At 54.0% G+C, this 22,568-nt stretch overlaps 1 protein-coding gene and 1 non-coding gene across 9 annotated transcripts; one reads left to right on the top strand and one right to left on the bottom strand.

The window, feature by feature from the left end:
- Positions 1-625: 625 nt before the first annotated feature.
- HSF1 (heat shock transcription factor 1) lies at positions 626-22,514 on the bottom strand. 8 transcript variants are annotated; one of them, XM_027600776.2, is made up of 14 exons: positions 22,189-22,512; positions 6,035-6,146; positions 5,506-5,642; positions 5,100-5,224; positions 3,788-3,863; positions 3,635-3,696; positions 3,402-3,498; positions 3,154-3,290; positions 2,794-3,069; positions 2,346-2,426; positions 1,475-1,580; positions 1,338-1,403; positions 1,170-1,239; positions 626-1,081 (listed from the first exon to the last, which is right to left on the bottom strand). In XM_027600776.2, the coding sequence occupies exons 1-14, from the start codon at positions 22,303-22,305 to the stop codon at positions 876-878; spliced, it is 1,668 nt and encodes a 555-aa protein (XP_027456577.1). In that variant the 5' UTR covers positions 22,306-22,512; the 3' UTR covers positions 626-875. The 8 variants fall into 8 exon arrangements, with proteins under 8 accessions (XP_027456577.1, XP_027456575.1, XP_035583235.1 ...); XM_027600774.1 differs by having other exon boundaries at positions 1,170-1,242; positions 22,189-22,305; XM_027600775.2 differs by having other exon boundaries at positions 876-1,081; positions 1,170-1,242; positions 6,035-6,143.
- LOC113917571 lies at positions 12,242-12,375 on the top strand. The gene has a single exon (XR_003518281.1). It is a non-coding gene; the product is annotated as a small nucleolar RNA SNORA70 (small nucleolar RNA).
- Positions 22,515-22,568: the final 54 nt, after the last annotated feature.

The raw sequence follows: 22,568 nt of genomic DNA, 5'->3' as shown, positions 1-22,568 counted from the left end.
GCCCCGGTTAGAGACATAGTCTGACAAAGGTAGGTGCCTGGGCAGCGGCCTCAAGAGCCGCGCTGCCCCTGTCCCAGCCGGAATCTGCTCAACCCCACGTCCCCACCTCTGGCCGTGGTGGAGTCGGGGGGCAGGGGGAGAGGGGCTCCCTGGACGCTGCTGGGGATGGTGAGTAGGGGGTGGACGCCTGGGGGCACGGAGCTCCGTCCTGTCGCCTCCCCACCCTTCCCCTGCCCCCAGACCAGCCCAGTGCCTTCAGAATGCGTGACGAGCAGGGATGCTCGGCCGGGAAGAGGCGTCCAGCATGCCCATCCCTGCTCCATCGGCCCCCTTGTGGGGAGGTCTTGGGAAGAGCGTTCCTGGGGGTCTATCCCACTGCCCCCTTCCAGGTCCTCCAGTCAAGATTCTGAGCGCACACGGGTCCTGCGGAGTCAGGCGCGCACGGCTACGCTCCGGACATCTACCTCACCCCCACCCCCACCCCCACCCCCGAGGAGGCCATCATGGCCCAGACCTCCAGCCCCCTTCCAAGACCCATGTGCCCTGGGCCCCTCCTCACCGCACCCCCGCCCACCTCACCCCCTGGGGGGGGGGGCAGGAGGAAACAGACTCGGGAGGCCACAGCGTGGAGTCTGTCGTTTATAGGTCTCTGCCAGTCTCGTCCGTCCGTCCGTCTGTGTATGTGTATCTCTACTGAAGGGGTGAGGGGGACTTATGTAAAAATCCAAAATACAATCCTGACTGAGCACGCGCAGTGCTGGTCAGTCCCAGTGAGGCTGTGAAGCCTCAAGCAAGCCGTGGCACGCAGGGCTGGGGCCCTCACTGCCCACCGGGGCCCACACCTAGCCCCTCAGCCAGCCTTCCTCCTGGGGCCTCTAGGAGACAGTGGGGTCCTTGGCTTTGGGGGGCTCGGAGCCCGTCAGCAGGGAGATGGTGGGGTCATCGGTGTAGTCGTCGGCCTCCGAGAAGTAGGAGCCCTCCCCCAGCTCGAAGAGCACGGGCAGGTCGCTGCTTCCCACATCGACGGAGCCCGGGTCCACCAGGAACAGGGGTTGCGCTGTGTAGTGCACCAGCTGCTTCCCTGGGGGTGGGGGCTGGGTCAGGGCACCGGCAGGTGGGGACGCTGGGGCGGCGCAGGGCAGGGGCTCGGGGCTCGGGGCTCGGCTCACCTGAGTCGGGGTTGCTGTTCTCTGCCTCAAGGGGCCTGGGCGGCTCCTGGGGAGAGAGGAGCTCCTGGATCTGCTGGGGCAGGAGGGGGCAGAGTGAGGGTTCCCCTCGCCGCCCCTCCCACCCCGACTCCCCCGCCAGCCCCGCCCCGCCCCGCCCCGCCTACGCACGCTGGCCAGGCTGCTGTCAAGGTCGGGCAGGCTCATGTCGGGCACGGTCACCGAGGGGCTGAACAGCTGCAGGGAGGGGAGGGCAGTCAGGCTGTGCCCATGGGCTGGAAGCAGGGTGGGGGTGGGGAGGCACTCACATCCAGCAGGGCACTCGTGTCCACGCTGAAGCCGTGGCTTGTCAGCATGGTCTGCAGGTTGTCCAGGTTGGAGTCCATGGCGTCCAAGTGGTCACTGAGCTCAGTCCTAGCCAGAGTGGGTGGGGCAGGTCAAGTGGAGCTCTAGGCACCCCCAGCCAGATGCCTTCCTGCCGGCACGCACGTGCACCAGCCGGGGGGGCTGCCCTCAGCTAGAGCCCAGCCCGCTGGGGCCCCGTCGTGCACCCGGTGTGGGCCCAGGGGACGTGCGTGCCGGCCGGTCCTGTCACCGTGAGGCCCAGTAAGGCCTCTGGCAGCACTTGGGTCTGGGCCAAGATGGCAGGGGGGCCCAGGAGGGGTTTAGTGCTCAGGATGGGCTGGGGGCAGTTCTTCAGGCTTGACAAGGTCTTGCCTTCACGCTGGAAGACAGCAGGGATGGGGAGAGGGAACCGTGGGCAGGGTGTGGAGGGCTGGTCTCTGCCCTGGGTCTGGAGACAGTGGCCAAGAAGGTCCTGGGCCACCTGGCGGCCCTGTGCCACTGGACGGGTGGCCTGGCCGGCTCTGGGAGGTGTCCACGGGGCCCCGCCCCGCCCTGAGGGGAAGCTGGTCAGCACAGCAGCCAGGACGCTGGCTGCACCGGTAGCAGTTGCCAGGCTGGGAAGCCCAGCGCTGTCCGTCAGTGACCTGGGGCACTGGCTTGGGCCCCAGAGCCTGGGGTGCGGGGGAGGGCTGCTCCCTGCTGCAGAGGGCCTGGGACGCCTGTTCACCAGGCAGGGCCAAGTGCTCATGGCCAGGCCAGGGTCTGGTCCGAGGCTGGGGAGGGGCCTGAGCTCTGGCGGAGCCCTCCTCCCTCCCCAGTGGGGACGGCGCTAACCCTGGCTGGACTCGGCCATGCAGAGAGGAGGGGCAGGGGAAGAGGCGGGCGACCCCAGACATCTGTGGAGCGCGAGCCAAACTGCAAGATACAAAGACAAGAGCCCCCCGATTGCAGGTGGGGGCCAGGTGGACTCCGTGCCCCCCGCCCTTGCTTGCCTGGCCTCTGGGGCAAGCCCTCTGCTGGGCAGCAGGACAGGGGCAGTGGCCAGAGTGGCTCAGAGAGAGGTGGGACAGGCCTGTGAGGCCACATGCCCTCGGCTCCTGAGGCAATGGGGGACGTGGGACAAGCAAGTTCTGAGCTCAGGGCCAGGTCTGCTGGCGTCTCCCCCAGCAACCCGTGTCCACAGCCTGACGACCCCCCGTTCCAGCCCCGCCAGGACGGTCCTGGCTAGAGGCCTAGCTGTGCTTCCAGGGGCTGCAGTGCGGGTGACTGGGGTGGCACTCACTTGTCCAGGCAGGCTACGCTGAGGCACTTCTCAGGGGCCGAGGCAGGTGGGGGCGAGGGTGAGGGGTGGTGGCCCCCTGCATCCGTAAGGGGTGTGGCCGGGGTGGTGGGGGCAGGCTCGCTTTCCCGCAGGATGGAGTCAATGAGGGCGGTTGGGGACAGGGGTATCTCCACGACAGAGGACGGGTGTCCAGGACTGGCCTCCTCCACCCGGGGGCTCCGAGGAGGGCTGGGGGGCTCCTCCTTGACGCGTACCAGGGGGCTGCTGGAGAGGGGCCTGCGCACACGGGGAACACACACCTCAGTAACCGCTTCTGTGGGCCCCCCCCTTCTCCCGACCGTTGGATGACATGGCCCCCACCTCTCGTCTATGCTTCCTCCCGGGGAGGCCAAGGGACTGCTGGGGGCCAGTTCGGTGATGTCGGAGATGATGGGTCCGGAGCTGGCCACGGCATCTGGGGAGTAGAGGCTGGAGCTGCTGTAGGCCGGGGAGGGAGCCTGCCATCGAAGGGAGGTGACCTGTGTGGTAGGAGCTGCAGCCCTGCCGCACGGTCCGGGGCCAGCCCTGCCGCACCGCCTGGGGCCAGCCCTGCCGCACCGCGTGCTCACCGAGTAGGGGCCTGAGCCGTGGATGTGCTCCAGGGAGTACTGCCGGCCATACTTGGGCATGGAATGTGCCGAACTGCTGTCGTTCAGCATCAGGGGGCTGTGGGGGGAGAGGGGGGGTCAGGGCCCTCCCCCAGGCCTCGGCCGCCCAGGCCTCGGCCGCCCAGGCCTCAGCCAACAGGAGAGAGGGTGGCCCGGGGCCCTGGGCTGAGGGACAGGCACCCCCCACGCCTCACATTTTCCTCTTCACCCCCAGGATCCGGTTCGACTGCACCAGTGAGATGAGGAACTGGATGAGCTGTGGGCGGAAAGGCACAGTCAGCCCGGCCGAGGATGGGACCCAGCCGGCGCCGCCCCCTCCCCCCGCCCCGGCCGGGCCCACCGCGCACCTTGTTGACGACCTTCTGCTGCTGGGCGTGCTTCTGCCGCAGGCTGGCCACCTCCCGCCACAGGGCCTCGTTCTCGCTGGAACACACGGGGCGCAGTCAGATGCCCTGTGCCCCCTCCCCTGCCCCGGGCAGGTGTAGGGTCTGGGGTCAGACCCAGGCCTCGCTGGCACCGAGGCCGCTCTGTGCTCTGCCTCGCCGCAGGGAGGGACATACAGACGCAGCAGGTGGGGCACCAGTTGGGAGGGGCTCCTAAGGAAGGGGCTGGGGGCCTTAGGCAGAACACAGGGCTGGGCATGCTGGGTATACCCCAGGGTCCTGGACACACTGAGGCGGCAGACCCTTGAGTGTCTGCCCTCCAACCCCGAGCCGTCTCCACCCCAACTGAACACGAGGAGAGGAGGGAAGGCCAGGGGTGCAGTGCAGCCCAGCTCTTCAGGGGGTCATCCTATGCCTCTGGGGGGCTCGGAGCCCCTCACCAGGCCTGGGAATGGCTCACAGGTGACTTCAGGGGGTGGAAAGGGCCACCTGAGCACCATCTTCCCAACTGGGCAAGCTAGGGCTGTGATCACGCCATGGCCAGCCCCGTGAACGTCTCACTGACGTGGAATTGACCCCCTTGGCCTCACCCTGAGAGGTACCCATGTCCTGGGAGCCCAAGCTCACCTAGCCCCCATCTCCAGGGGTCATATAGTTAGTGGCTTCTGCCTGACCCCAATGTGAGGACAGCCAGAGCCCAGGAGCCCCTTCCATGACAATGGAGTCATGAGGCCCTGCCCCAAGAGGATCTGAGGCCACATGAAGCTGAGCTGAGGATAGGTTCCTGAGGTCCCAGGGCCCCCACGTGCATCGGAAAAGACCCAAGCCAGCCTTCTTGGGGGTCCTGGTTGAGGACAGGAGCACAGGGCTGGTTATGTGGCCAAATGTGCCCCAGGGGTGGTGGGGACCCGCGGGAGAGCCGGCACCATGAGGGCCAGGAAGACCCTGCCACCCTGGCCTGCAGGGTGCACACGCGGGAGGCAGCGGGAGGAGCCCAGCTCTGCCTGTTGGGACAGGACGTGGCTCGGACCCTGTCTCCTGGGGAGTGAGCGCAAGTCCAAACCTAATTCTACATTTGGAGAGCAGAAGGCCCTGGTGCCTATGTCACAAACCACGGGAGGCGGGGCTGGTGGGAAGAGCCCCCGGGGGGCAGTGGCCGGCAACCAGGCCTGCCCTGCTCCTGCCTGCTCCTTCCTCAGGCTGCCTCCGCGGGAGCCCCTCATCCCTCCATCTCCCCGTCCAGGCCTCCCCACAGCACTCGCTGCATAGGACCTACTGCTTCATGGCCAGGAGTTTGGAGTCCATGCTCTCCTGCTTCCCCTTCATGAGCTGCACGTCCGTCAGCAGCTTGGTGACGCTGTCCTGGCGAATCTTTATGTCCTCGTTCTTCAGCGTGGATACCTGGGTTCCCGGGGGGAACAGTCACTGAGATGCCCCCCTCCCCGGGACACAGTGCCAAGGCCAAGGGGCTGGCGGTCTGGAGAGGGGCCTTCTCCGTGGTGGCTGACGGGGGAACGGGCAAGGGGAGTCCAAGACACACAGGGAGGGGAGGGCCCATCAGGAAAGCCGCTGAGCTGCCCTCAGCAGTGGGTAGGCCCGGCAGGACGGTGAGTGGACGCTGCATCCCCACACAGCCCGGAGGGAGGTCTGAGGAGGCAGAGAGAGAGAGGCTGGCTACTCACACTGGTCACCTTCCTCTTGATGTTCTCAAGGAGCTGCTCCTGGCCGCGCAGGAAGCACGGGTGCTGGAACTCAGTGTCGTCCCTCTCTGGCTTGACCAAGCCACCCTGCTCAATGTGGACCACCTTCCGGAAGCCGTCTGCATATGACGGGGTGGGGGCCACTCTGCCTCAGGGCTGGGGACCAGACCCCCAACGACAGCCCAGCCAGTGCCCCGCTGAGGGACATCAGAGGGTCCCAGAGGAGAGCTCGGCCTGGAGCGGCTCTGGTCCCACCACTGCCGGCAGCCGCTGGGTGGTCTGGGTCTAAGGGAGACCCCACATCCCCAGATGACGAGCCCTCCCCACCACGTGGCTGTGTCCGGCTGGGGCTTCACCAACTCTTCCCTGAGGACTCTGGGTGCAGGCCTGCTGGACCCTGGCCGCCCAGCTACGAGAAGCTGTGGCTGCATCCTTCGCTGCGGCAGCACAGAGCCTCTGTGGAGGCGGCCCTCCATCCCTGCCCCGCACGCCAGGAGGGCTGGGTACTCACACATGTTGAGCTGCCGCACGAAGCTGGCCATGTTGTTGTGCTTGAAGTACTTGGGCAGCACCTCCTTGGCAAACTGGCCCTGGTCAAACACGTGGAAGCTGTTCCCGCTCTGCTGGGAGACACGCCGCTGGGTCACACGCTGCCCGCGAGGGAGACGCTGCCGCTGAGAGGTGGGCGACCCCCATGCCTGCCCCCTTGGGGCGGGGGGGGGAACGCCCGTGACCATCAGCCAGATGGGCCTGGTCCCTCTGCCCCAGGCTTCCAGGGGTGCCCCAAACACACAGCATTCCAGACCCAGTTCTTAGGGGTCTTGTTTTCAGCTTCACCACCAAACTTCCCCCAAGAGCAGCTAAGACCCCAGAGTGAGGCAGCCAAGAGAAGGGGAGCCTAACTTGAGTCCCTCTGGAGGGAAACACACGGTTGTGTTCAGAACTGCAAGTCTGCTCCTCTGTGGGCATCTGAGACCCCCCCCAGAGTCACCACAGTACTCTTCCTCCATCTCCTTTCTGACCTAAATCCAGGAGCTACCAGGAGGGTCAGGGTCCTGGAGCAGGGACACAGTGGTGAGGGGAGCTGGGGCGGGGGCTGTGAGTCCACTAGAGACACCGGGCACGGCCTCCCCCATCAGTGAGGGCACTAGAGGTAAGGAGCGCGAGGAGCCAGAGAGGATCCCCCAGGTGCCTGATGAGAGCTGGAGGCTGGCCAGTCCACGTGTGTGTGCACGTGAAAACAAGCTTGCATGGAAGCATGTGAGGGGTGGAGAAGGTGGAGGAAGGACCTCTGAAGACTCTCCTCCAAAGCAGCAGTAAGAAAACTGGCAAAAACGTTAGAGTGCACTTTTCCAGAACTCTGAAAAATCAAAGGACTATAGCAACATAGGGGGCATTTACTCAAGAACAATGGTTCACTGGCAGTAAGATCCGAGAGCATTGTGGGATTTTGACTTGCCCTACTCCCGCTTCCCTCCTGTAGCCATGAAAACCAGCAGCTGAAATCACAGAACCCCGGCACCCTGGCAGCCACTGGGTGACGATGGGGCTGGGGCTTCTTCAAGGCCCCACTCTCAGAGAATTCCTATTTTACTGGTCTGACAGCTCCCTAGGAGATTCCACTGGCAAAGCTGTCTTTGCTTGATTTGACCCAAAACTCTCCCCGTATAAAAAGCCTCTTCCCTGGGGGATGTTTGTTGATAACACCAAAAGAGAATTTTAAAACTTTGTGCTGTCTAAGGCACAGGATAACAGTTAAGGCAAAAAACAAGCTAACCAGAAAACTTGAAAGAGCTGGGCAGGGGCACCTGGGTGGCCCAGTCGTTAAGCGTCTGCCTTCGGCTCAGGTCGTGATCCCGGGGTCCTGGGATCGAGCCCCGCATCGGGCTCCCTGCTCAGCGGGAAGCCTGCTGCTCCGTCTCCCACTCCCCCTGCTTGTGTTCCCTCTCTCGCTGTGTCTCTGTCAAATAAATAAAATCTTAAAAAAGTAAAAAAATAAAATAAAATAAAAAGAGCGAGCTGGGGAATGAGATTTCGAGAGGGGTTTTGAAAAGCTCCAAAATATTCCTGGGAACCCAGAAGTCACATGCATGTGCAGGGCTCTGTGGAGAATCAGGACAAGACCTGAAAAGGCCCTAAGCTTGCACCTCTGGCTGCTTCAAGGCTCCGCATCAGCACCAAACAGAGGATGAAATAGGGGCACCAACTGCCCGGCTGAGCACTGAAGGCATACCCCGGTACATACACAGAGCCCCTGGCAAAAAATGGCGCAGTTATGGGTTCCAAGCATTAAAGGAAATTTCTGTCCCCTTCACTACCTGATTACGATGCTAACCAAGGAAAGACTTTGGTCACAAAGACCATAAATTGTCCAGAATTAGTTCAGTAAAGTCGTGAGACAAATAAATACCAACAACTACAAGAAAGAGCAATTGCCCTGGGGAGGAGGGAGCTGATGTTCAGAACCTAACATATACCACATTATATTAACTGAAAATCCAATTTTCAATAAAAAAGAGACATGCAAAGAAACAAGGCCTGGCCTATATACTGGAAAAAAAGCAATCAGTTGAAACCATCCCTAAGGAAGCTTAGAAGTTGGGTTTATTATACAAAGCCTTTAAATCAGCTATTTCAAATATGTTCAAAGACCAAAATAAAACTGCATCTACAGAAATATAGGAAAGCATGAACATATCTCATAAAACAACGAATATCAATAGAGATAAAAATCATAAAAGTGAACCAAATCAGAATTCTGGAGTTAGGGAGTATAACTCAGACATAAAAACTCACTAGAGGGGCTTGAGAGCAGATCTGAGCACGGACAAGAAGGAATCAGCAAATATGAGGATAGGTCAATTGAGATTATCCAGTCTGAGGAACAGAAAGAGAAACAGTGAAGAAAAATGGACAGAGTCTCAGAGACTGTGGGTTACTACCAAACACCGGCTTATGCATAATGGGAGTCCCAGCAGGAGAGGGGAGAACAGAAGGAATAATGGCTAAAAACTCCCCAAATTTGATGAAAAACATCCAGGAAGCTAAACAAACTCCAAGCAGGATAAACTCAAAGAGAGTCACATCTAGATACTTCATAATCAAACTGCAGGATGAAAAGACCCGGCGAGAATTTCGAAAGCAACAAGGGAGAACAGACTCATCACGTACAAGGGAGCCTTAATAAGAATAATAGCTGATTTCTCATCAGAAACCATGGAGGCCAGAAGGCAGTGGGATGACATTGAAAGGGGCTGAAAGAAAATGTCAACCAAGAATTCTATATCCAGCAAAACCACCCCTTGAAAATGAAGGAGCGGGCACCTGGGTGGCTCAGTTGGTTAAGCGACTGCCTTCGGCTCAGGTCATGATCCTGGAGTCCCGGGATCGAGTCCCACATCGGGCTCCCTGCTCAGCAGGGAGTCTGCTTCTCCCTCTGACCCTTTCCCCTCTCATGCTCTCTCTCTATCTCATTCTCTCTCTCAAATAAATAAATAAAATCTTTAAAAAAAAAAAAAAAAGAAAACGAAGGAGCAATTTCCCCTTCTGGGATGTCAGGTGTGAGGAGATCTACTGAACCACTCCCAAGTGAAACAAATAAAGCTTATTTAAATCATTTAAAGTCTCTGGAAATTATCCTAAAAGCATACAACAAATGAGAACATTTATTTAAGAAAACCTACTGGGGCACCTGGGTAGCTCAGTCATTAAGCGTCTGCTTTCAGCTCAGGTCCTGGGATCGAGTCCCACATTGGGCTCCCTGCTCAGCGGGAAGCCTGCTTCTCCCTCTCCCACTCCCCCTGCTTGTGTTCCCTCTCTCGTTGTGTCTCTCTCTGTCAAATAAGTAAATAAAATCTAAAAAAAAAAAAGAAAAAGAAAACCTACTAAAACTATGTAGGAATAGTGAGCCTGTAGCATCTGAGCTGCAAGTGGCTCTCTCCCCACTCCAGTTCACTTTGATTGATGCTATACTCTGGGAGGGCATGGCCAGGAAGATGGGGGTCTCTTTTCCCTCTGTTTCCAATCAAGGCTTATGGTATCTCACTGAGAGGGGAAGGCCACCCAGCATTTCTCATCCTGTCTAGGTCAACAGGCTAAATTCCTGGTGATTGTAACCAAGAGGTTGGTCGGGGCGGGGGGGGCTTTGCCCCCATCCATATATTGCAGGCTGTACCCCAGGCATGGCAGGCTGAGCGTATTGAGCCCCTGACTGCCCTCCCTCCAGCTAGCATGTAGGGTATAGCATCCATGCTGAGAGAGTCAAGCTGGGAAGACAAGAGGCCACTACTCTTCCCAGTGCCTGGAGTAGTGGCTCAGAGAGTTCCCCAGGAGAGAGGCAATCCAAAGGAAAGAGAGCTCTGAAGGTCTCCCCAAGCAAACTCACTTTATGTGAAACAAAGTGTAGAAAAGTTCAAGCTTAAGGCTGCTCTTGAGAGCAGTAGCACCTCTATGTTAAGAATAACAAGCTCGAGGGGCGCCTGGGTGACTCAGTCGGTTACGTGTCTGCCTTTGGCTCAGGTCACGATCTCAGGATCCTGGGGTTGAGTCCTGCATCAGGTTCCCTGCTCGGTGGGAAGTCTGTTTCTCCCTCTGCCTGTGCTCCACCCCCCAACCCCCGCTCATGCTCTCTTTCAAAAAAAAAAAAAAAATCTTAAAAAAAAAAAAGTGACAAGCTCAAGGGGCACCTGGATGACTCAGTTGGTTGAGCATCCGTCTTGACTCTTGATTTTGGCTCAGATCATGATCATAGGGTCGGGGGATCGAGCCCCACATCCAGCTCCATTCTCAGCGGGGAGTCTGCTTGAGATTCCCCTCCCTCTGTCCCTCCCCGGCTTGCATGCACACGCTCCCTCCCTCTCTCAGATAAATAAATCTTAAAAAAAAAAAAACAAAAAACCCCCCCAAAAAACAAAAAAACCCAGTAACAAGCTCAACCACAGCCAGCTTGTTCACACAGGAAAGAGACAGCTAAGAGCCGTCCCAGGTCAGAACAAACCTCAGACAGACCTTAAAGGCCGCCACTGCTTGAATGTAATTGGACAAGACTGTTCAATAATCTGTGCCCCGGGGCACTGTCAAAACCAATAGAAAAGTCAGGCAGTAATTATAGAGCCTACAGTCTAGGTGTAATACCCTATGAGGCCGTGAACTCACAGATAGTAAAGAGAGGAAACAGACCTCACTAACACAGCCCACAAGCCAGCAAAAATGAAAAACAAGCACAGGAGGAGCTGGGTGTGGTGGGCATCCAGAAGTACTGCATTGCCTAAAATGCACTTTTTCAACAAAATAAGACATGTAAAGAAATATCAAAGTATGACCCACGCACAAGGGAAAAGAGAAAAACAATCACAGAAACAGCCTGTCAGAGACAAGAGGTCAGATTTAACCAAGACTTCAAAGAACACGTTATAAGTATGTTTAGATAATTAAAGGAAATCAGTCAAGGAAGATGAGGTGACAGTGCCTCACCAAAGGACAGTAACAGTAAAAAAAAAAAAAAAAAACCAGTAATCACAAAGAAGAGTCAGACAAAAACTCCAAAGTTCAATGGTACAATAACCAAAACGAGAAATTTACTAGAAGGGCTCAACAGCAGATGTGAATTGGCAGAAGAAAGAATCAGCAAATTTGACAATGGACTGATAGAGATTATGAAAGCAGAAGAACAGAGAGAAAGCAGTAAAGAAAACATCAAAGGAGCCTCAAAAACACGTGGGACATCTTTAGCTGCACCAACATATATGTAAATGGAGTACCATAAAGAGAAAGGAATGGAACAAACATTCAAAGAAATAAGGCCTGAAAACTTCCCAAATTTGCTTTTTAAAAAAATCCATAAACACGGTATGCTGTTCCATTTACTTAGGTCAACTCTGCTTTCTTTCATGAGTGTTTTTACAGTTCTATAGTTTTAACATACAGATCCCTGCATGTTTTACCAGACTTCTCTTTAAGTACTCTCCCCCCCCAACCCCAAACAGCTGTAAATGATGTTTTAAAAAGTATCAATTTCCTATCTTTCATCAGAAATGTAACTGATTGGGCACCTGGGTGGCTCAGTCGATTGTCTGCCTTCGGCTCAGGTTGTGATCCCAGGGTCCTGGGATGGAGCCCCACGTCACGCTCCCTGCTCAGCGGGGAGTCTGCTCTCCCTCTACTCCTCCTCCCCCGCTTGTGCGCTCTCTCTCTCTCTCTGTCTCTCTCTCTAATAAATGAAATCTTAAAGAAAAAAAAGGAAATGCAATTGATTGGGGAATCTGGGTGACTCAGTTGGTTAAGTGACTGGTTTGGGCTCAGGTCATGATCCCAGGGTCCTGGGATCAAGCCCCACATCAGGCTCCCTGCTCAGTGGTGAGTCTGCTTCTCCCTCTCCCTCTGCCCCTCCCCCTGCTCATGCTCTCTCTCTCTCTCAATAAAATCTTAAAAAAAAAAAAGAAATGCAATTTATTTTTGTGTGTTGACCTTGTATCTAGTGACCTTGTAAAACTCGTTTAGTTCTAGGATTATTTTTAAAAATTTTTAAAAGAATATTTATTTGACACAGAGAGAGAGCACAAGCGGTGGGAGCAGCAGAGGGAGGGGGAGAAGTAGGCTCCCTGCATGTGGGGCTTGATCCCAGGACCCTGGGATCATGACCTGAGCCGAGGGCAGATGCTTAACTGAGTCACCCATGTGCTTTTTTTTTTAATTTTTAAAAATTAAAAAAAAATTTTTTCTGCAGCCAATTAAGCCGACTGTGCTCTCTGTCCACGGGGGCCCAGTGTGCCATGGCTGCAAACAGTAGCCTCCTTGGGAGTGTATGCAGCCTGTTGATTGTATGGGTTGCCCTAAGGGACCTTGGAGACAGTCCTTTCCAGTGGATATTGAGGTCTGACCTCATGCTATCTCCAATCTAGGCTGCACACAGGTATGCGGGGTGCCTTTGGAAAGCCCCGGGGCACAGTAGCCAGGGTCCACATTGGCCAAGTCATCATGTCCATCCGTACCAAGCTGCAGAACAAGGAACATGTGATTGAGGCCCTACACAGGGCCAAGTTCAAGTTCCCTGGCCGCCAGAAGATCCACATCTCCAAGTGGGGCTTTACTAAGTTTAATGCGGATGAATTTGAAGACATGGTGGCTGAAAAGCGGCTTATCCCAGATGGATGTGGAGTCAAATACATCCCTAATCGTGGCCCCTTGGACAAATGGAGGGCTCTGCACTCATGAGAACCTCAGCACTGCCCCCTCCCTATTCATGCCCACCAATAAAACCTACTACCTCTCTGTCAAAAAAATAAAAAAAATTAAAATAAAAATTAAAAAAATTTTTTGAGAGTATGCATGTGCGAGCGGGGGGGGGGGGCAGGGGCGGGTTAGGGTTAGGGACAGAGGGGAGAAGGAGACTCTTAAGCACTCTCCAAGCCCAGCCTGGAGCCCAACACACGGCTTAATCTCACAACCCTGAGATCATGACCTGAGACAAAATCAAGAGTTGGATACTTAACAAACTGAGCCATCCGCAGGCACCCCTAGTTTTGGGAGTATTTTTGTAGATTTCTTGGTACTTTCTATGTAGACAATCATGCTATCTATGAATAAGGCCGGCTTTATTTCTTCCTCTCCAATATATATTCCTTTAATTTCTTTCTCTTGTCTTCAAGTACTGGACAGGCCTTCTGGTACAATGTTGACTAGAACTGGGGAAAACAGACACTGTGCCTTCCTTGTTCTGATCTTAGGGGAAAAGCATTCAGTCTCTCCTACCATTAAGCATGACATTAGGTGTAGGTTTCTTTGTAGACCCTTTTGTATCAGGCTGAAAAAGTCCCCACTATTCCTAGTTTCCTGAGGATTTTTTTTTTTACAAACATATTCTGTCAAATGCTTTTTCTGCAAATAATATGTTCATGTGGTTTTTCTTCTTTAGGTTGTTAACACAGTGAATTATACTGATTGATTTTAAAATCTTGAACCACTCTTGCATTTCTGGAATAAGTTCCATATGTTGTGACATTACTTTTTTTATATATATTGCTAGATTTGCTCATATTTTATTATGAAAGATACTGGTCTGTTTTCTCAGACTGTTTTTGTTTGACTTGTTTAGTTTTAAGTAATCTCTACACCCAATGAGGGGTGTACCAGGGCTGTTCTTTGTGACCACTAGCATTCAACAGATGTGATGATATTTGAGAACGGGTTACAAAAGCTACCTGGGGCTCTTGCTTTCTTGGATCCCTCGCTCTGAGAGAAGCAGGCTGACCTGCTGTAGGCAGCCCTAAGGAGAGGCTCACATGGTGAGGAATGAAAGTGTCTTGCCAAAAGCTACTTGCCACAAAACACTTAAGTGAACTTGGAGGCAGGTCTCTCTTCTTCAGTCATCTTGAAATGACTGCAACCTCAATGAGAGGGCTTGAATCAGAATCAGTCTGTGACTCTCAGAAACTGTGGGGTTTGTTGTTTTATCAGTTAAGTCTTGAGATATTTGGTTACACAGCAATAAGTAATACAAGCACTAAATATTTTGTGTGTGTTTTAAAGATTTATTTATTTATTTTAGTGGGGGGGGGGAGGGAGAAGGAGAGCATCCCAAGCAGATTCCTTGCTAAGCGCAGAGCCCGACATGGGGCTCAATCTCATGACCCTGAGATCATGACCTGAACTGAGATCAAGAGTCAGATGCTCAACCAACTGAGCCACCCAGGAGCCTCTTTGTGTGTGTTTTTTTTTTTGAAGCTATTGTAAATATTTCCATTTTCAACAGTTCATTCCTAGTGTATAGAAATAGAATTGGTTTTTGTATACTAACCCTGAATCCTATGGCCTCACTAAACTCATTTATTAGTTCTAGTAACTTTTTTTTGGTAGATTCCTTGGGACTAAGTCAGTGACAATGTTTTCTATAAATGTGGACAGTTTGACATCTCACCTTCCAATTTTTCGGTCTTTTATTTACTTATTTGCTGTATCACTTGACCAGGGGATTACACAATTTGTTAAAGAGAAGTGCTAAAAGCAGACATCCTGGCTTTCTTTTCCATTGTTGGGGAGAAGTACCTGCTTTGTCCCCATTAAGTACAATGCCAGTTGTAGGTTTTTGCAGGTGCTTTTTATGGGACTGAGGAACCGCCCTTACTAGTCTGCTGAGCTGTTATCATGAAGTGGATGTTACGTTTGTCAGTGTCTCTCCTTACTCCACTGAGACGGTCGTGTGGTTTTTCTTCTACGTCTGCTGACGTGGTGAGTTACACTGAGTTCTGAATGCTGACTAGACTCCCACCAATGGAACTCCCTTCTGGCCTCAAGCCTCAGAGTTGCTGAGGAGAAGTCAGCATTGTTCTACGTCCCTCTGTGCAATTCCCTTTCTTTTTCGGGCTGCTTTTAGGATTTTCTCTTCCTCACCTGTTTTTAGCGACCTGATGGTGATGTGCCCTGGTATATGCTTTTTGTGCTTATCCTCCTTGGAAAGTCTTTTTTTTTTTTTTCTGAAGATTTCATTTATTCATTTGACAGAGAGAGACAGAGCGAGAGAGGGAACACAGGCAGGGGGAGTGGGAGAGGGAGAAGCAGGCTTCCCGTGGAGCAGGGAGCCCGATACGGGGCTCGATCCCAGGACCCTGGGACCGTGACCTGAGCCGAAGGCAGACGCCTAACGACGGAGCCACCCAGGCGCCCCATCCTTGGAAAGTCTTATAAGTCTTGGATTTATGGGTTCACAGCTTTCCAAAAATTTGGATGGTTATGTCTAAGCATTCCCTCCCCCTTTATTCTTGAACTTCGCTTGTGTGTCAGGCTGTGTGATATCGTCTCCATGAGGCTCTGCTCACTAATTCCAGTCTGGTTTTCTCTGGACATCACTATGAATAGTTCCTATGGTTCCTCTAGTTCAGTGATCTTTTCTTCTGCAGTATCTAATCTGTTAATCCCCTGCAATAACTTATACAAATAAGCTTTGGATTTTACATTAACTTTAGGTTTACAGAAAAGTTGGGAAGATAGTACAGAGTTCTCATATACCCTGCACACTATGATTAACATTGTGTACTTGTTGCAATATACAGGTTTCCCCTGCTATCTGAAAGTAGAGTGTTCCCAGGAAATCTTTTGTAAGCCGAAATTCATAAAGCAAAGAATTACTGCTAATTAATATGGAAAAATCTAGAGTAGTCCCAGACCCCAAAAATAATCTTTCAGTTAGCTAAAACAGGAACTAATGTAGGTCTTTTTTAAAGCAAGATGGCATAACATGAACTTTCAAAAAAAGGGGCATGCCTGTTCCTTATTAACTAAAGTTCCTATTTTATTCAGATTTCCTTAGTTTTTATCTTCCGTCCTTTTGCCCCAGGACATCATCCAAGGGATTATGTTACGTTTAGTTGTTATGTCTCCTTACATTCCCCTTGGTTGGGGCAGTCTCTTAGACTTTCCTGGTTTCTCTTGACCTTGACAGTTTTGAGGAGTACTTGTCTGGTATTTTGTAGAATGTCACTCAGTTTGGATTTGTCCTGTGTCTTTTCCTAATGACTAGTTGAGGTTATGTAAGTTTTTGGAGGAAGACCACAGAGGTTAAGTGCCCTTCCCCTCGTGTCATGGCAAGGACGCACGCTATGAGGCCATGTCTGTCAGGTGTCCCCACGATAGTTGACTGCCCCCACTCTGTTGCTTCTTGGAATAAAGTCACTTCGTGTAGCCCACATGTGCAGGTGAGGAGACACGTGATGCCTCCCTGAAGGCGGGATCTACACGGACAATGTGGAATTCTTCTGCATGAGAAACTTGTTCCATTGACATTTTATTCTGTCTTCCACTTCTCTGTCTTCATGGGTTTGCTTTACTTCTTTGAGCACTCGGAATATTTTTATAATTGTTTTAATGTCTTTGTTGGCTAGTTCCCATCACCCCTGGGAACACTGCTATGACTCTCCCCTTCTTTGTCATGGGACACACTTTCCTGCCAATTGGCTCACCTGTTAGTTTTGAAAGGGCCCTGGACACGAGGGTTTTTATGTTGTCTGGGTTTTGTGATCTTCCTCCGGAGAGTGTTTTGTGTGATCAGCCTGATCCTTTTACGGCTTCTCTTTAAATTCAATTACATTGTGTTTGGAGCAGACTTTCTTAATTCAGTCCCACTTCCAAGCTGTAGCTCTTTCTTTTTCTTTGCTGTAGCTCTTTTAGTCTCTGCTGAATGCTCTGCATGTTCAATGTGGTTCCTCCGAATTGGCTGGGAGAACTCAGGTAATTCACGGCCCTGTGTGAGCTCTCCTCAGTAGCTGTTCCTTTTCTAGAAGGTTCTCAGGCTGGCCTCATAGGTCTCATCCTATGGGCAGGTGGAACCAGTACTCTGTTGAAGACCCAAAGGGGCTCATGTGCAGACTCCTGGAGCTCCTTCCTGGTACACTTCCTTCCCTGGTACCATACCTTGCAAACTCTAGCTGCCTTAGCTTTTCCAAAGTCTGGGCTGTTAGTTTGAAAACCGCCTCCAAGCAGAAAGCCTGGGCACCTGTGTGGCTTACCTGTCCTTCCTGTTTTCCAATCCTGAACATTGTTCAAGGGTTAAGCCCACACTGACTATGTCCTACAAGCCCTACCTTAAGGGCCATCAGGAGTTTCAAAGGTTTCCTGGTGAATCCATCACAGAACACCATGTTCCATCTCCCTGCCTCATGATTCAAGACCCCTCCTTCTCTGCTACCTCTGGGGAATTCCTGGAAGTGGTCTTAGCTTTTCCTTGGGTATAATCAAAGGCTGTGATTAGAAATATGGAAGCAGCAGGGAGAAGTGAGTGCCCAGCTACTGGCTGGTGAGCAATGCCCTAATCCTGAGATGTACTTCTCTTTCCTTCTCTCCTTCCTTCCTTTTCTTTCTTTCTCTCTTTCTTTTTAAAGTGAACTCTACACCCAGCATGGGGCTCGAACTTATAGCTTCGAGACCAAGAGTTGCATTCTCTACCCACTGAGCCAGCCAGGTGCCCTGAGATGCACTTCTTAGTAACTGCCAAGTCTGACTGTAAATTTGGAGCCTTTGGCCTTATTTTTGATGGCACTAGGAATAATCTAAAATGAATCCAAAATTCTGCAGGCATGTATGCTTTTATAGAGAGGGTCTCTGTCTTTGAGTATTTTCTCAAAGGCTCCATGACCCCAAAGGGTTAATAACCACCGTATTCCATGAGGGGGACCACCTGCACTATCTACCCAGAACACTTCAGTCCCCCAAATGTCAATCCGAAGACTAGTCTGGCATGATGTGCTCTGGTCTCCTGCCTGGCTGGCCAACCCTCTCTGGGGTCCAGGGACACGGGCATTTGGAGCGGTAGGTGTGTGGCCAGAGCAATGTGGCCACAGAAGCAGAGAAACCCAGGCTGCAGAGGGAGGTGACAGGACGTGGGAGGCCAGTCCAGAAATGGAGGGTCACTTAGGTCCCCCTCCCCCACCCTAGTTTTGTCCTTATCTGAGTGTGAGACCATTGGCACCGTCATGTCCTGTTCTTCTTTCTGCTTAAGTTAGCTTACGTCAGTGCCTGCAACACAAGCACCAACACAATCCTCCTCACCCCTGGCCATCTGCAGGCCAGGGGACACGCGCAGGCCGGTGACTCTGCTCACTCTGGCTTTCCGGCTCAAGAACGGAGGGGTCTGTGGTGACAGCTGCTGTCCTGCCAGGACTGGGAAGCATTTGAGGGCTGGCCGTCCTCCTTTCATGGCCTGTGAAGACAGCGCCCCCCCGTCCCGAGGGGGAGGGCACCTTGAAGCCAGAGCTGCAGGCTCCAGGGCCTATGGAGTGTGAGGACTCTGGCCTAGCCCCCACATCATACCCGATGGGTGCTCTTTGCATATTCCAGAGTGGGTCTATCCCACTGCCCCCTTCCAGGTCGAGTCAAGATTCTGAGCACACACGGGTCCTGTGGAGTCAGGCGCGCACGGCTACGCTCCGGACATCTACCTCCCCCCCACCCCCACCCCCACCCCCAAGGAGGCCATCATGGCCCAGACCTCCAGCCCCCTTCCAAGACCCATGTGCCCTGGGCCCCTCCTCACCGCACCCCTGCCCACCTCACCCCCTGGCGGGGGGCAGGAGGAAACAGACTCGGGAGGCCACAGCGTGGAGTCTGTCGTTTATAGGTCTCTGCCAGTCTCGTCCGTCCGTCCGTCTGTGTATGTGTATCTCTACTGAAGGGGTGAGGGGGACTTATGTAAAAATCCAAAATACAATCCTGACTGAGCACCCGCAGTGCTGGTCAGTCCCAGTGTGGCCAGGGTCTAACTAAGAAAACCAGTGAGGGTAGGCCCAGCGTCTTGACCCTGTGGGCATGGGTGGGGGCTCTCCTGCTGCCACCAGGAAATACGGAGTACCTGGCAAAGGCGGTCAGGGAGCAACAGCTGGTCTTTGTCAGAAAGATGCTGGATTCGGGTCTGGTTTAACCAATCTCCAGTTTGTTTTGCTAAGTTTCCTGATGTTTTTGAGACTCAGTTTTCTCTTCTATTCTTTTAGAGATTTTATTCATCCATTCATGAGAGACAGAGAGAGAGAGGGAGAGAGAGGCAGAGGGAGAAACAAGCTCCCTGCTGAGCAGGGAGCCCGATGTGGGACTCGATCCCAGGACTCTGGGATCATGACCGGAGCTGAAGGCAGACGCTTCACTGACTGAGCCACCCAGGCGCCCAAGACTCAGTTTTCTTATCTACAAAATGGCCAACTGCCCGCTCCTTGCATGGCTGTGGATGGAGGAGAACTGATACTCTAGTGCAGGTGAGGTCTGAGGAAGCACAGCTGGGCTGCCATGTGGCGGCTGCAGCTGTCTACATCACGGAGGCCCTGCAGCATGCCGCCCAGCCTGCCGCTGGGAGCAGTAACCTGCGGTGCTCCTTCAGCATTTTGGCTCAACTGACAGATCCCTAAGGGCAGGATCCAGAGGGCCTGCTGGGTCCTGGCAGCTGTCTCAGAACGAGCTCAGCAGGCTTGGGGGGGTGCCTCACCTGGCTCTCAGTGTCAGGGGAGGAGGAGTGTCCCTGCCTGTCAAGGGAGCTCTGGAAATGGTCCACAGCCAGCTCTGAGTGTACAGGTGCGACCAGAGCAATTCAAGTGGTCTCACGGGGAGCTGGTGACCTAACTGCAGGAAGTGCTGTGCCCCCAACTCTCTACCCTGAGACCCAGCCCCTCCAGAGTGACCCTCTGACAACTGGCCACCTGGGACGGGCCCTGGCCTTGGTGACCTCCAGTTCCTAGGTGTCTGCTCCACACAGTCCTATTAGGTTCATTCCTGCTCCCAAAGAAAAGAGAACTGCACTGATCAGGCTGGGACTAGGGTGGGGCCAGAGAGGCGCCAAAGGCCAAAATTTAAGGAGCCCCCTCCAGCCCCCCGGCCTCCAAGTGGCCCTAAAAATAAGTGCCTCCTTAAACTGTGCCATCAGGCACCTCCCAGCCTCACCTGGCCCTGATCCCTAGGCCAGACAGGCCTGAATCATGGACAGTCCCAGTGGGCGTGGGAGGCACGGGGGAGCTGCGGCACACCCTCAGGCTGTGCTCATGGCAGCCAAGTTCCCTCTCTGCAGCAGCAGGAGCTGTAGGGTCCTGCAGGACCTGTTTGGGGGGCAGCTGCTTCTCCAAAGACCCTTGCTTATCCCGCTGAGATGCCATGCCTAGTGCATCTTTACCTGTATGAGGATTTGAGGGTGAGTAAGCCAATGTAATCCTCTGGGGCAGTGACCTGTGATCTGTCCCTCAGGCTGGGCAGAGGAAGCTCAACGCTGTCCAGACCTGGTCCCACTGGCCAGAGGGCTTCTGGGACTGGACCCCTTCCCTCACCTTATTCAGCCTGGAGAGTCAGCCACCGTACCTCTGACTGCCCCTTGTCCCCTAGGTCAAATGTGGTGAGTTTCTCTTGGTAGAACTGTGAGAAAACTTCCAACACAAAGGGGGAGACACCAAAAGCAAGGACATCAGAGCTTTCTAAGGCCTCTGAGAGCCAGACTCTGGGCCACAAGTCTGCAGAAGACCCTGTGTGGACTTTTGTGGTAGAGGCCACAGGTACAGGACCATCTCCTGCCCCCGAGCCAGGCAGTTCCCTGCCCAGTTCCCCTGCCCAGCCTGGAAAGGGCTTCCTTCCACTACTGAGTTACTGTTTGGTTTCTGTATTCATTGTCAGTGCCAGCCCCTACCACTATGTCCTGCTTGACCTGCATATAGACCAGGAAGGATCAAATTCTCATGCTCCAGCCGGTTCCCCAACCCCCTTTCCCCTGACCTGATTCCCATCCCCCCAATACCAAGAGGATTCATGAGCAGCCACTATAAGTGAATGCTGTCACAGGCCTGATCATTCCTGTTCAAATGCCCTGCCTAGAACATAGAACACAGGCTGCGGGTCCTGGAGAGTAAGCTGGTAACACTTCACCCACATGCCTCACAATCTTTAAGCAGAAAAAGCAAGCAGATTAAGGGGCACCCTAGCAGGTGGGATGGATCACCCTAGCAGGATTAGGCTTGGAATATTTCCCAGGGCATCTCTGATGCCCACCCCCCCCCCCCAATCTGGGTTAAGAGTGTTTCCTGGAAGTTAGGGGAAAGAAAAAGAGGAAGAAGGAAGATAAAGGAAGACAGAAATGTGGGGTCACTTTCTTTGGTTAGAAAAATTCGAGGTCTGGAAAGAGGGGATGGCGGTAACATGGCAGCTTGTGGGAAAGCATGTTTCTCCTTTTCAGGGCCCTTGCCTGTCATCAGAGAAAACGGGTAGTGCACTGAGGAATGGAGTGCCCACACATGCAAGTCACTGAAACCAACACAAAGTGTCTCCAATAAGAATGCCGCGTGATACCTAGTCTCTTTATTCCCAGTCTTCAGGCAGAGCAGCGCTTGAGCAAACGGACAACCCAAGACTTAGCTTCAACCTAAACATTTCTTCATTCCTAACGGCTTAAGAGCATGAAAGGAAGTGCTTAGAAAAGTCTGAGAAACCCAGCGTTTTGGCCCTCAAGAGGTCAAGCAGATTTGGAGGCACCCACAGGCTCTGGACCAGGGTGGCCTTTCTTCAGGTCACCCATTTGCCAGCCCTGGGGTATGGCTCTGGCCTTCCCCAGACACGACATCACAGGATGGGAACAGCAGATTCCGATCTTCAACTCCCGACACACTCTCTGATCTACCCCTGCAAAACCGGAGCTGTCCGGTCTTGCAGGGTCAAACCTTGTAAACAAGCCTGCTGCCAGGCAACAGAAGACAGGGACTTGAATAAAGACGCCCTGTGAGGAATGAAAAACAAAGCTGTTCTGGGGAAACCCAGCTCCAGTATCTCTGGGCATGGGTTCGAGATCAACTTGAACTTTATGACGTTTTACTTTCTGTTTTCGTTCCTTTCCCCTTTGCACTAGAGCAACGCCCTCCGATTCACGCGCCACGTCCTAATTTTCTACGAATAGCTGCCGACCACACCACCCTGGTAACTCATTTGATAAAATACGGAGGGTCACCTGGGCACAATGATCGCCACCGGGCCTGGGTACTTCCGCGATTGTCCAACAGTTAGCGAAAGATCAAAGGAGAGGCCCTTCCTCCCCAACCTGCGGACACTTGGCGTGGCAGGCGCCGACAAGAGCGAGCCCCGCACGCTTTTCCTGCGAACCCTGACCCTGAGCTCCCGCCTCCCCACATCCCGCCCCTCACGGGGCTGGCCCCGGCCCCTCACCGGGCTCCAGCAGATAAGAGCGTCGGTGTCCGGGTCGCTAACGAGGGTCCACAGCTTGGTCAGGAAGGCCGGGACGTTGCTGGGCCCCGCCGCGCCGGGGCCCACGGGCAGATCCATGCCGGGCTAGGCGGGGAGAGGCGGAGGTGACGACCGCGAAATGGGGCCTCGGGCCGAGCTAGCGCTGCCGACGCGCCTGCCGCCGGGGCAGCACCACCGCCACTGCCGGCTGCGCACACACGGCCCCGCGGCCTAGCATGGCCGCAGCCATCTTGCGACGGGCGCGCTCCCGCCGGCGCCACCCGCCCGCGTCGCCCCGGCGCGCGTACGCCCGCCCCGCCCCGCCCCGCCCCGCCCCCTCCCGCTCTTCTGTCGCCGCGCGC

Source organism: Zalophus californianus, chromosome 4 (genome assembly GCF_009762305.2).
Source record: "Zalophus californianus isolate mZalCal1 chromosome 4, mZalCal1.pri.v2, whole genome shotgun sequence".
Taxonomy (NCBI): domain Eukaryota; kingdom Metazoa; phylum Chordata; class Mammalia; order Carnivora; family Otariidae; genus Zalophus; species Zalophus californianus.
This window is presented reverse-complemented; position numbering and strand designations above follow the sequence as displayed.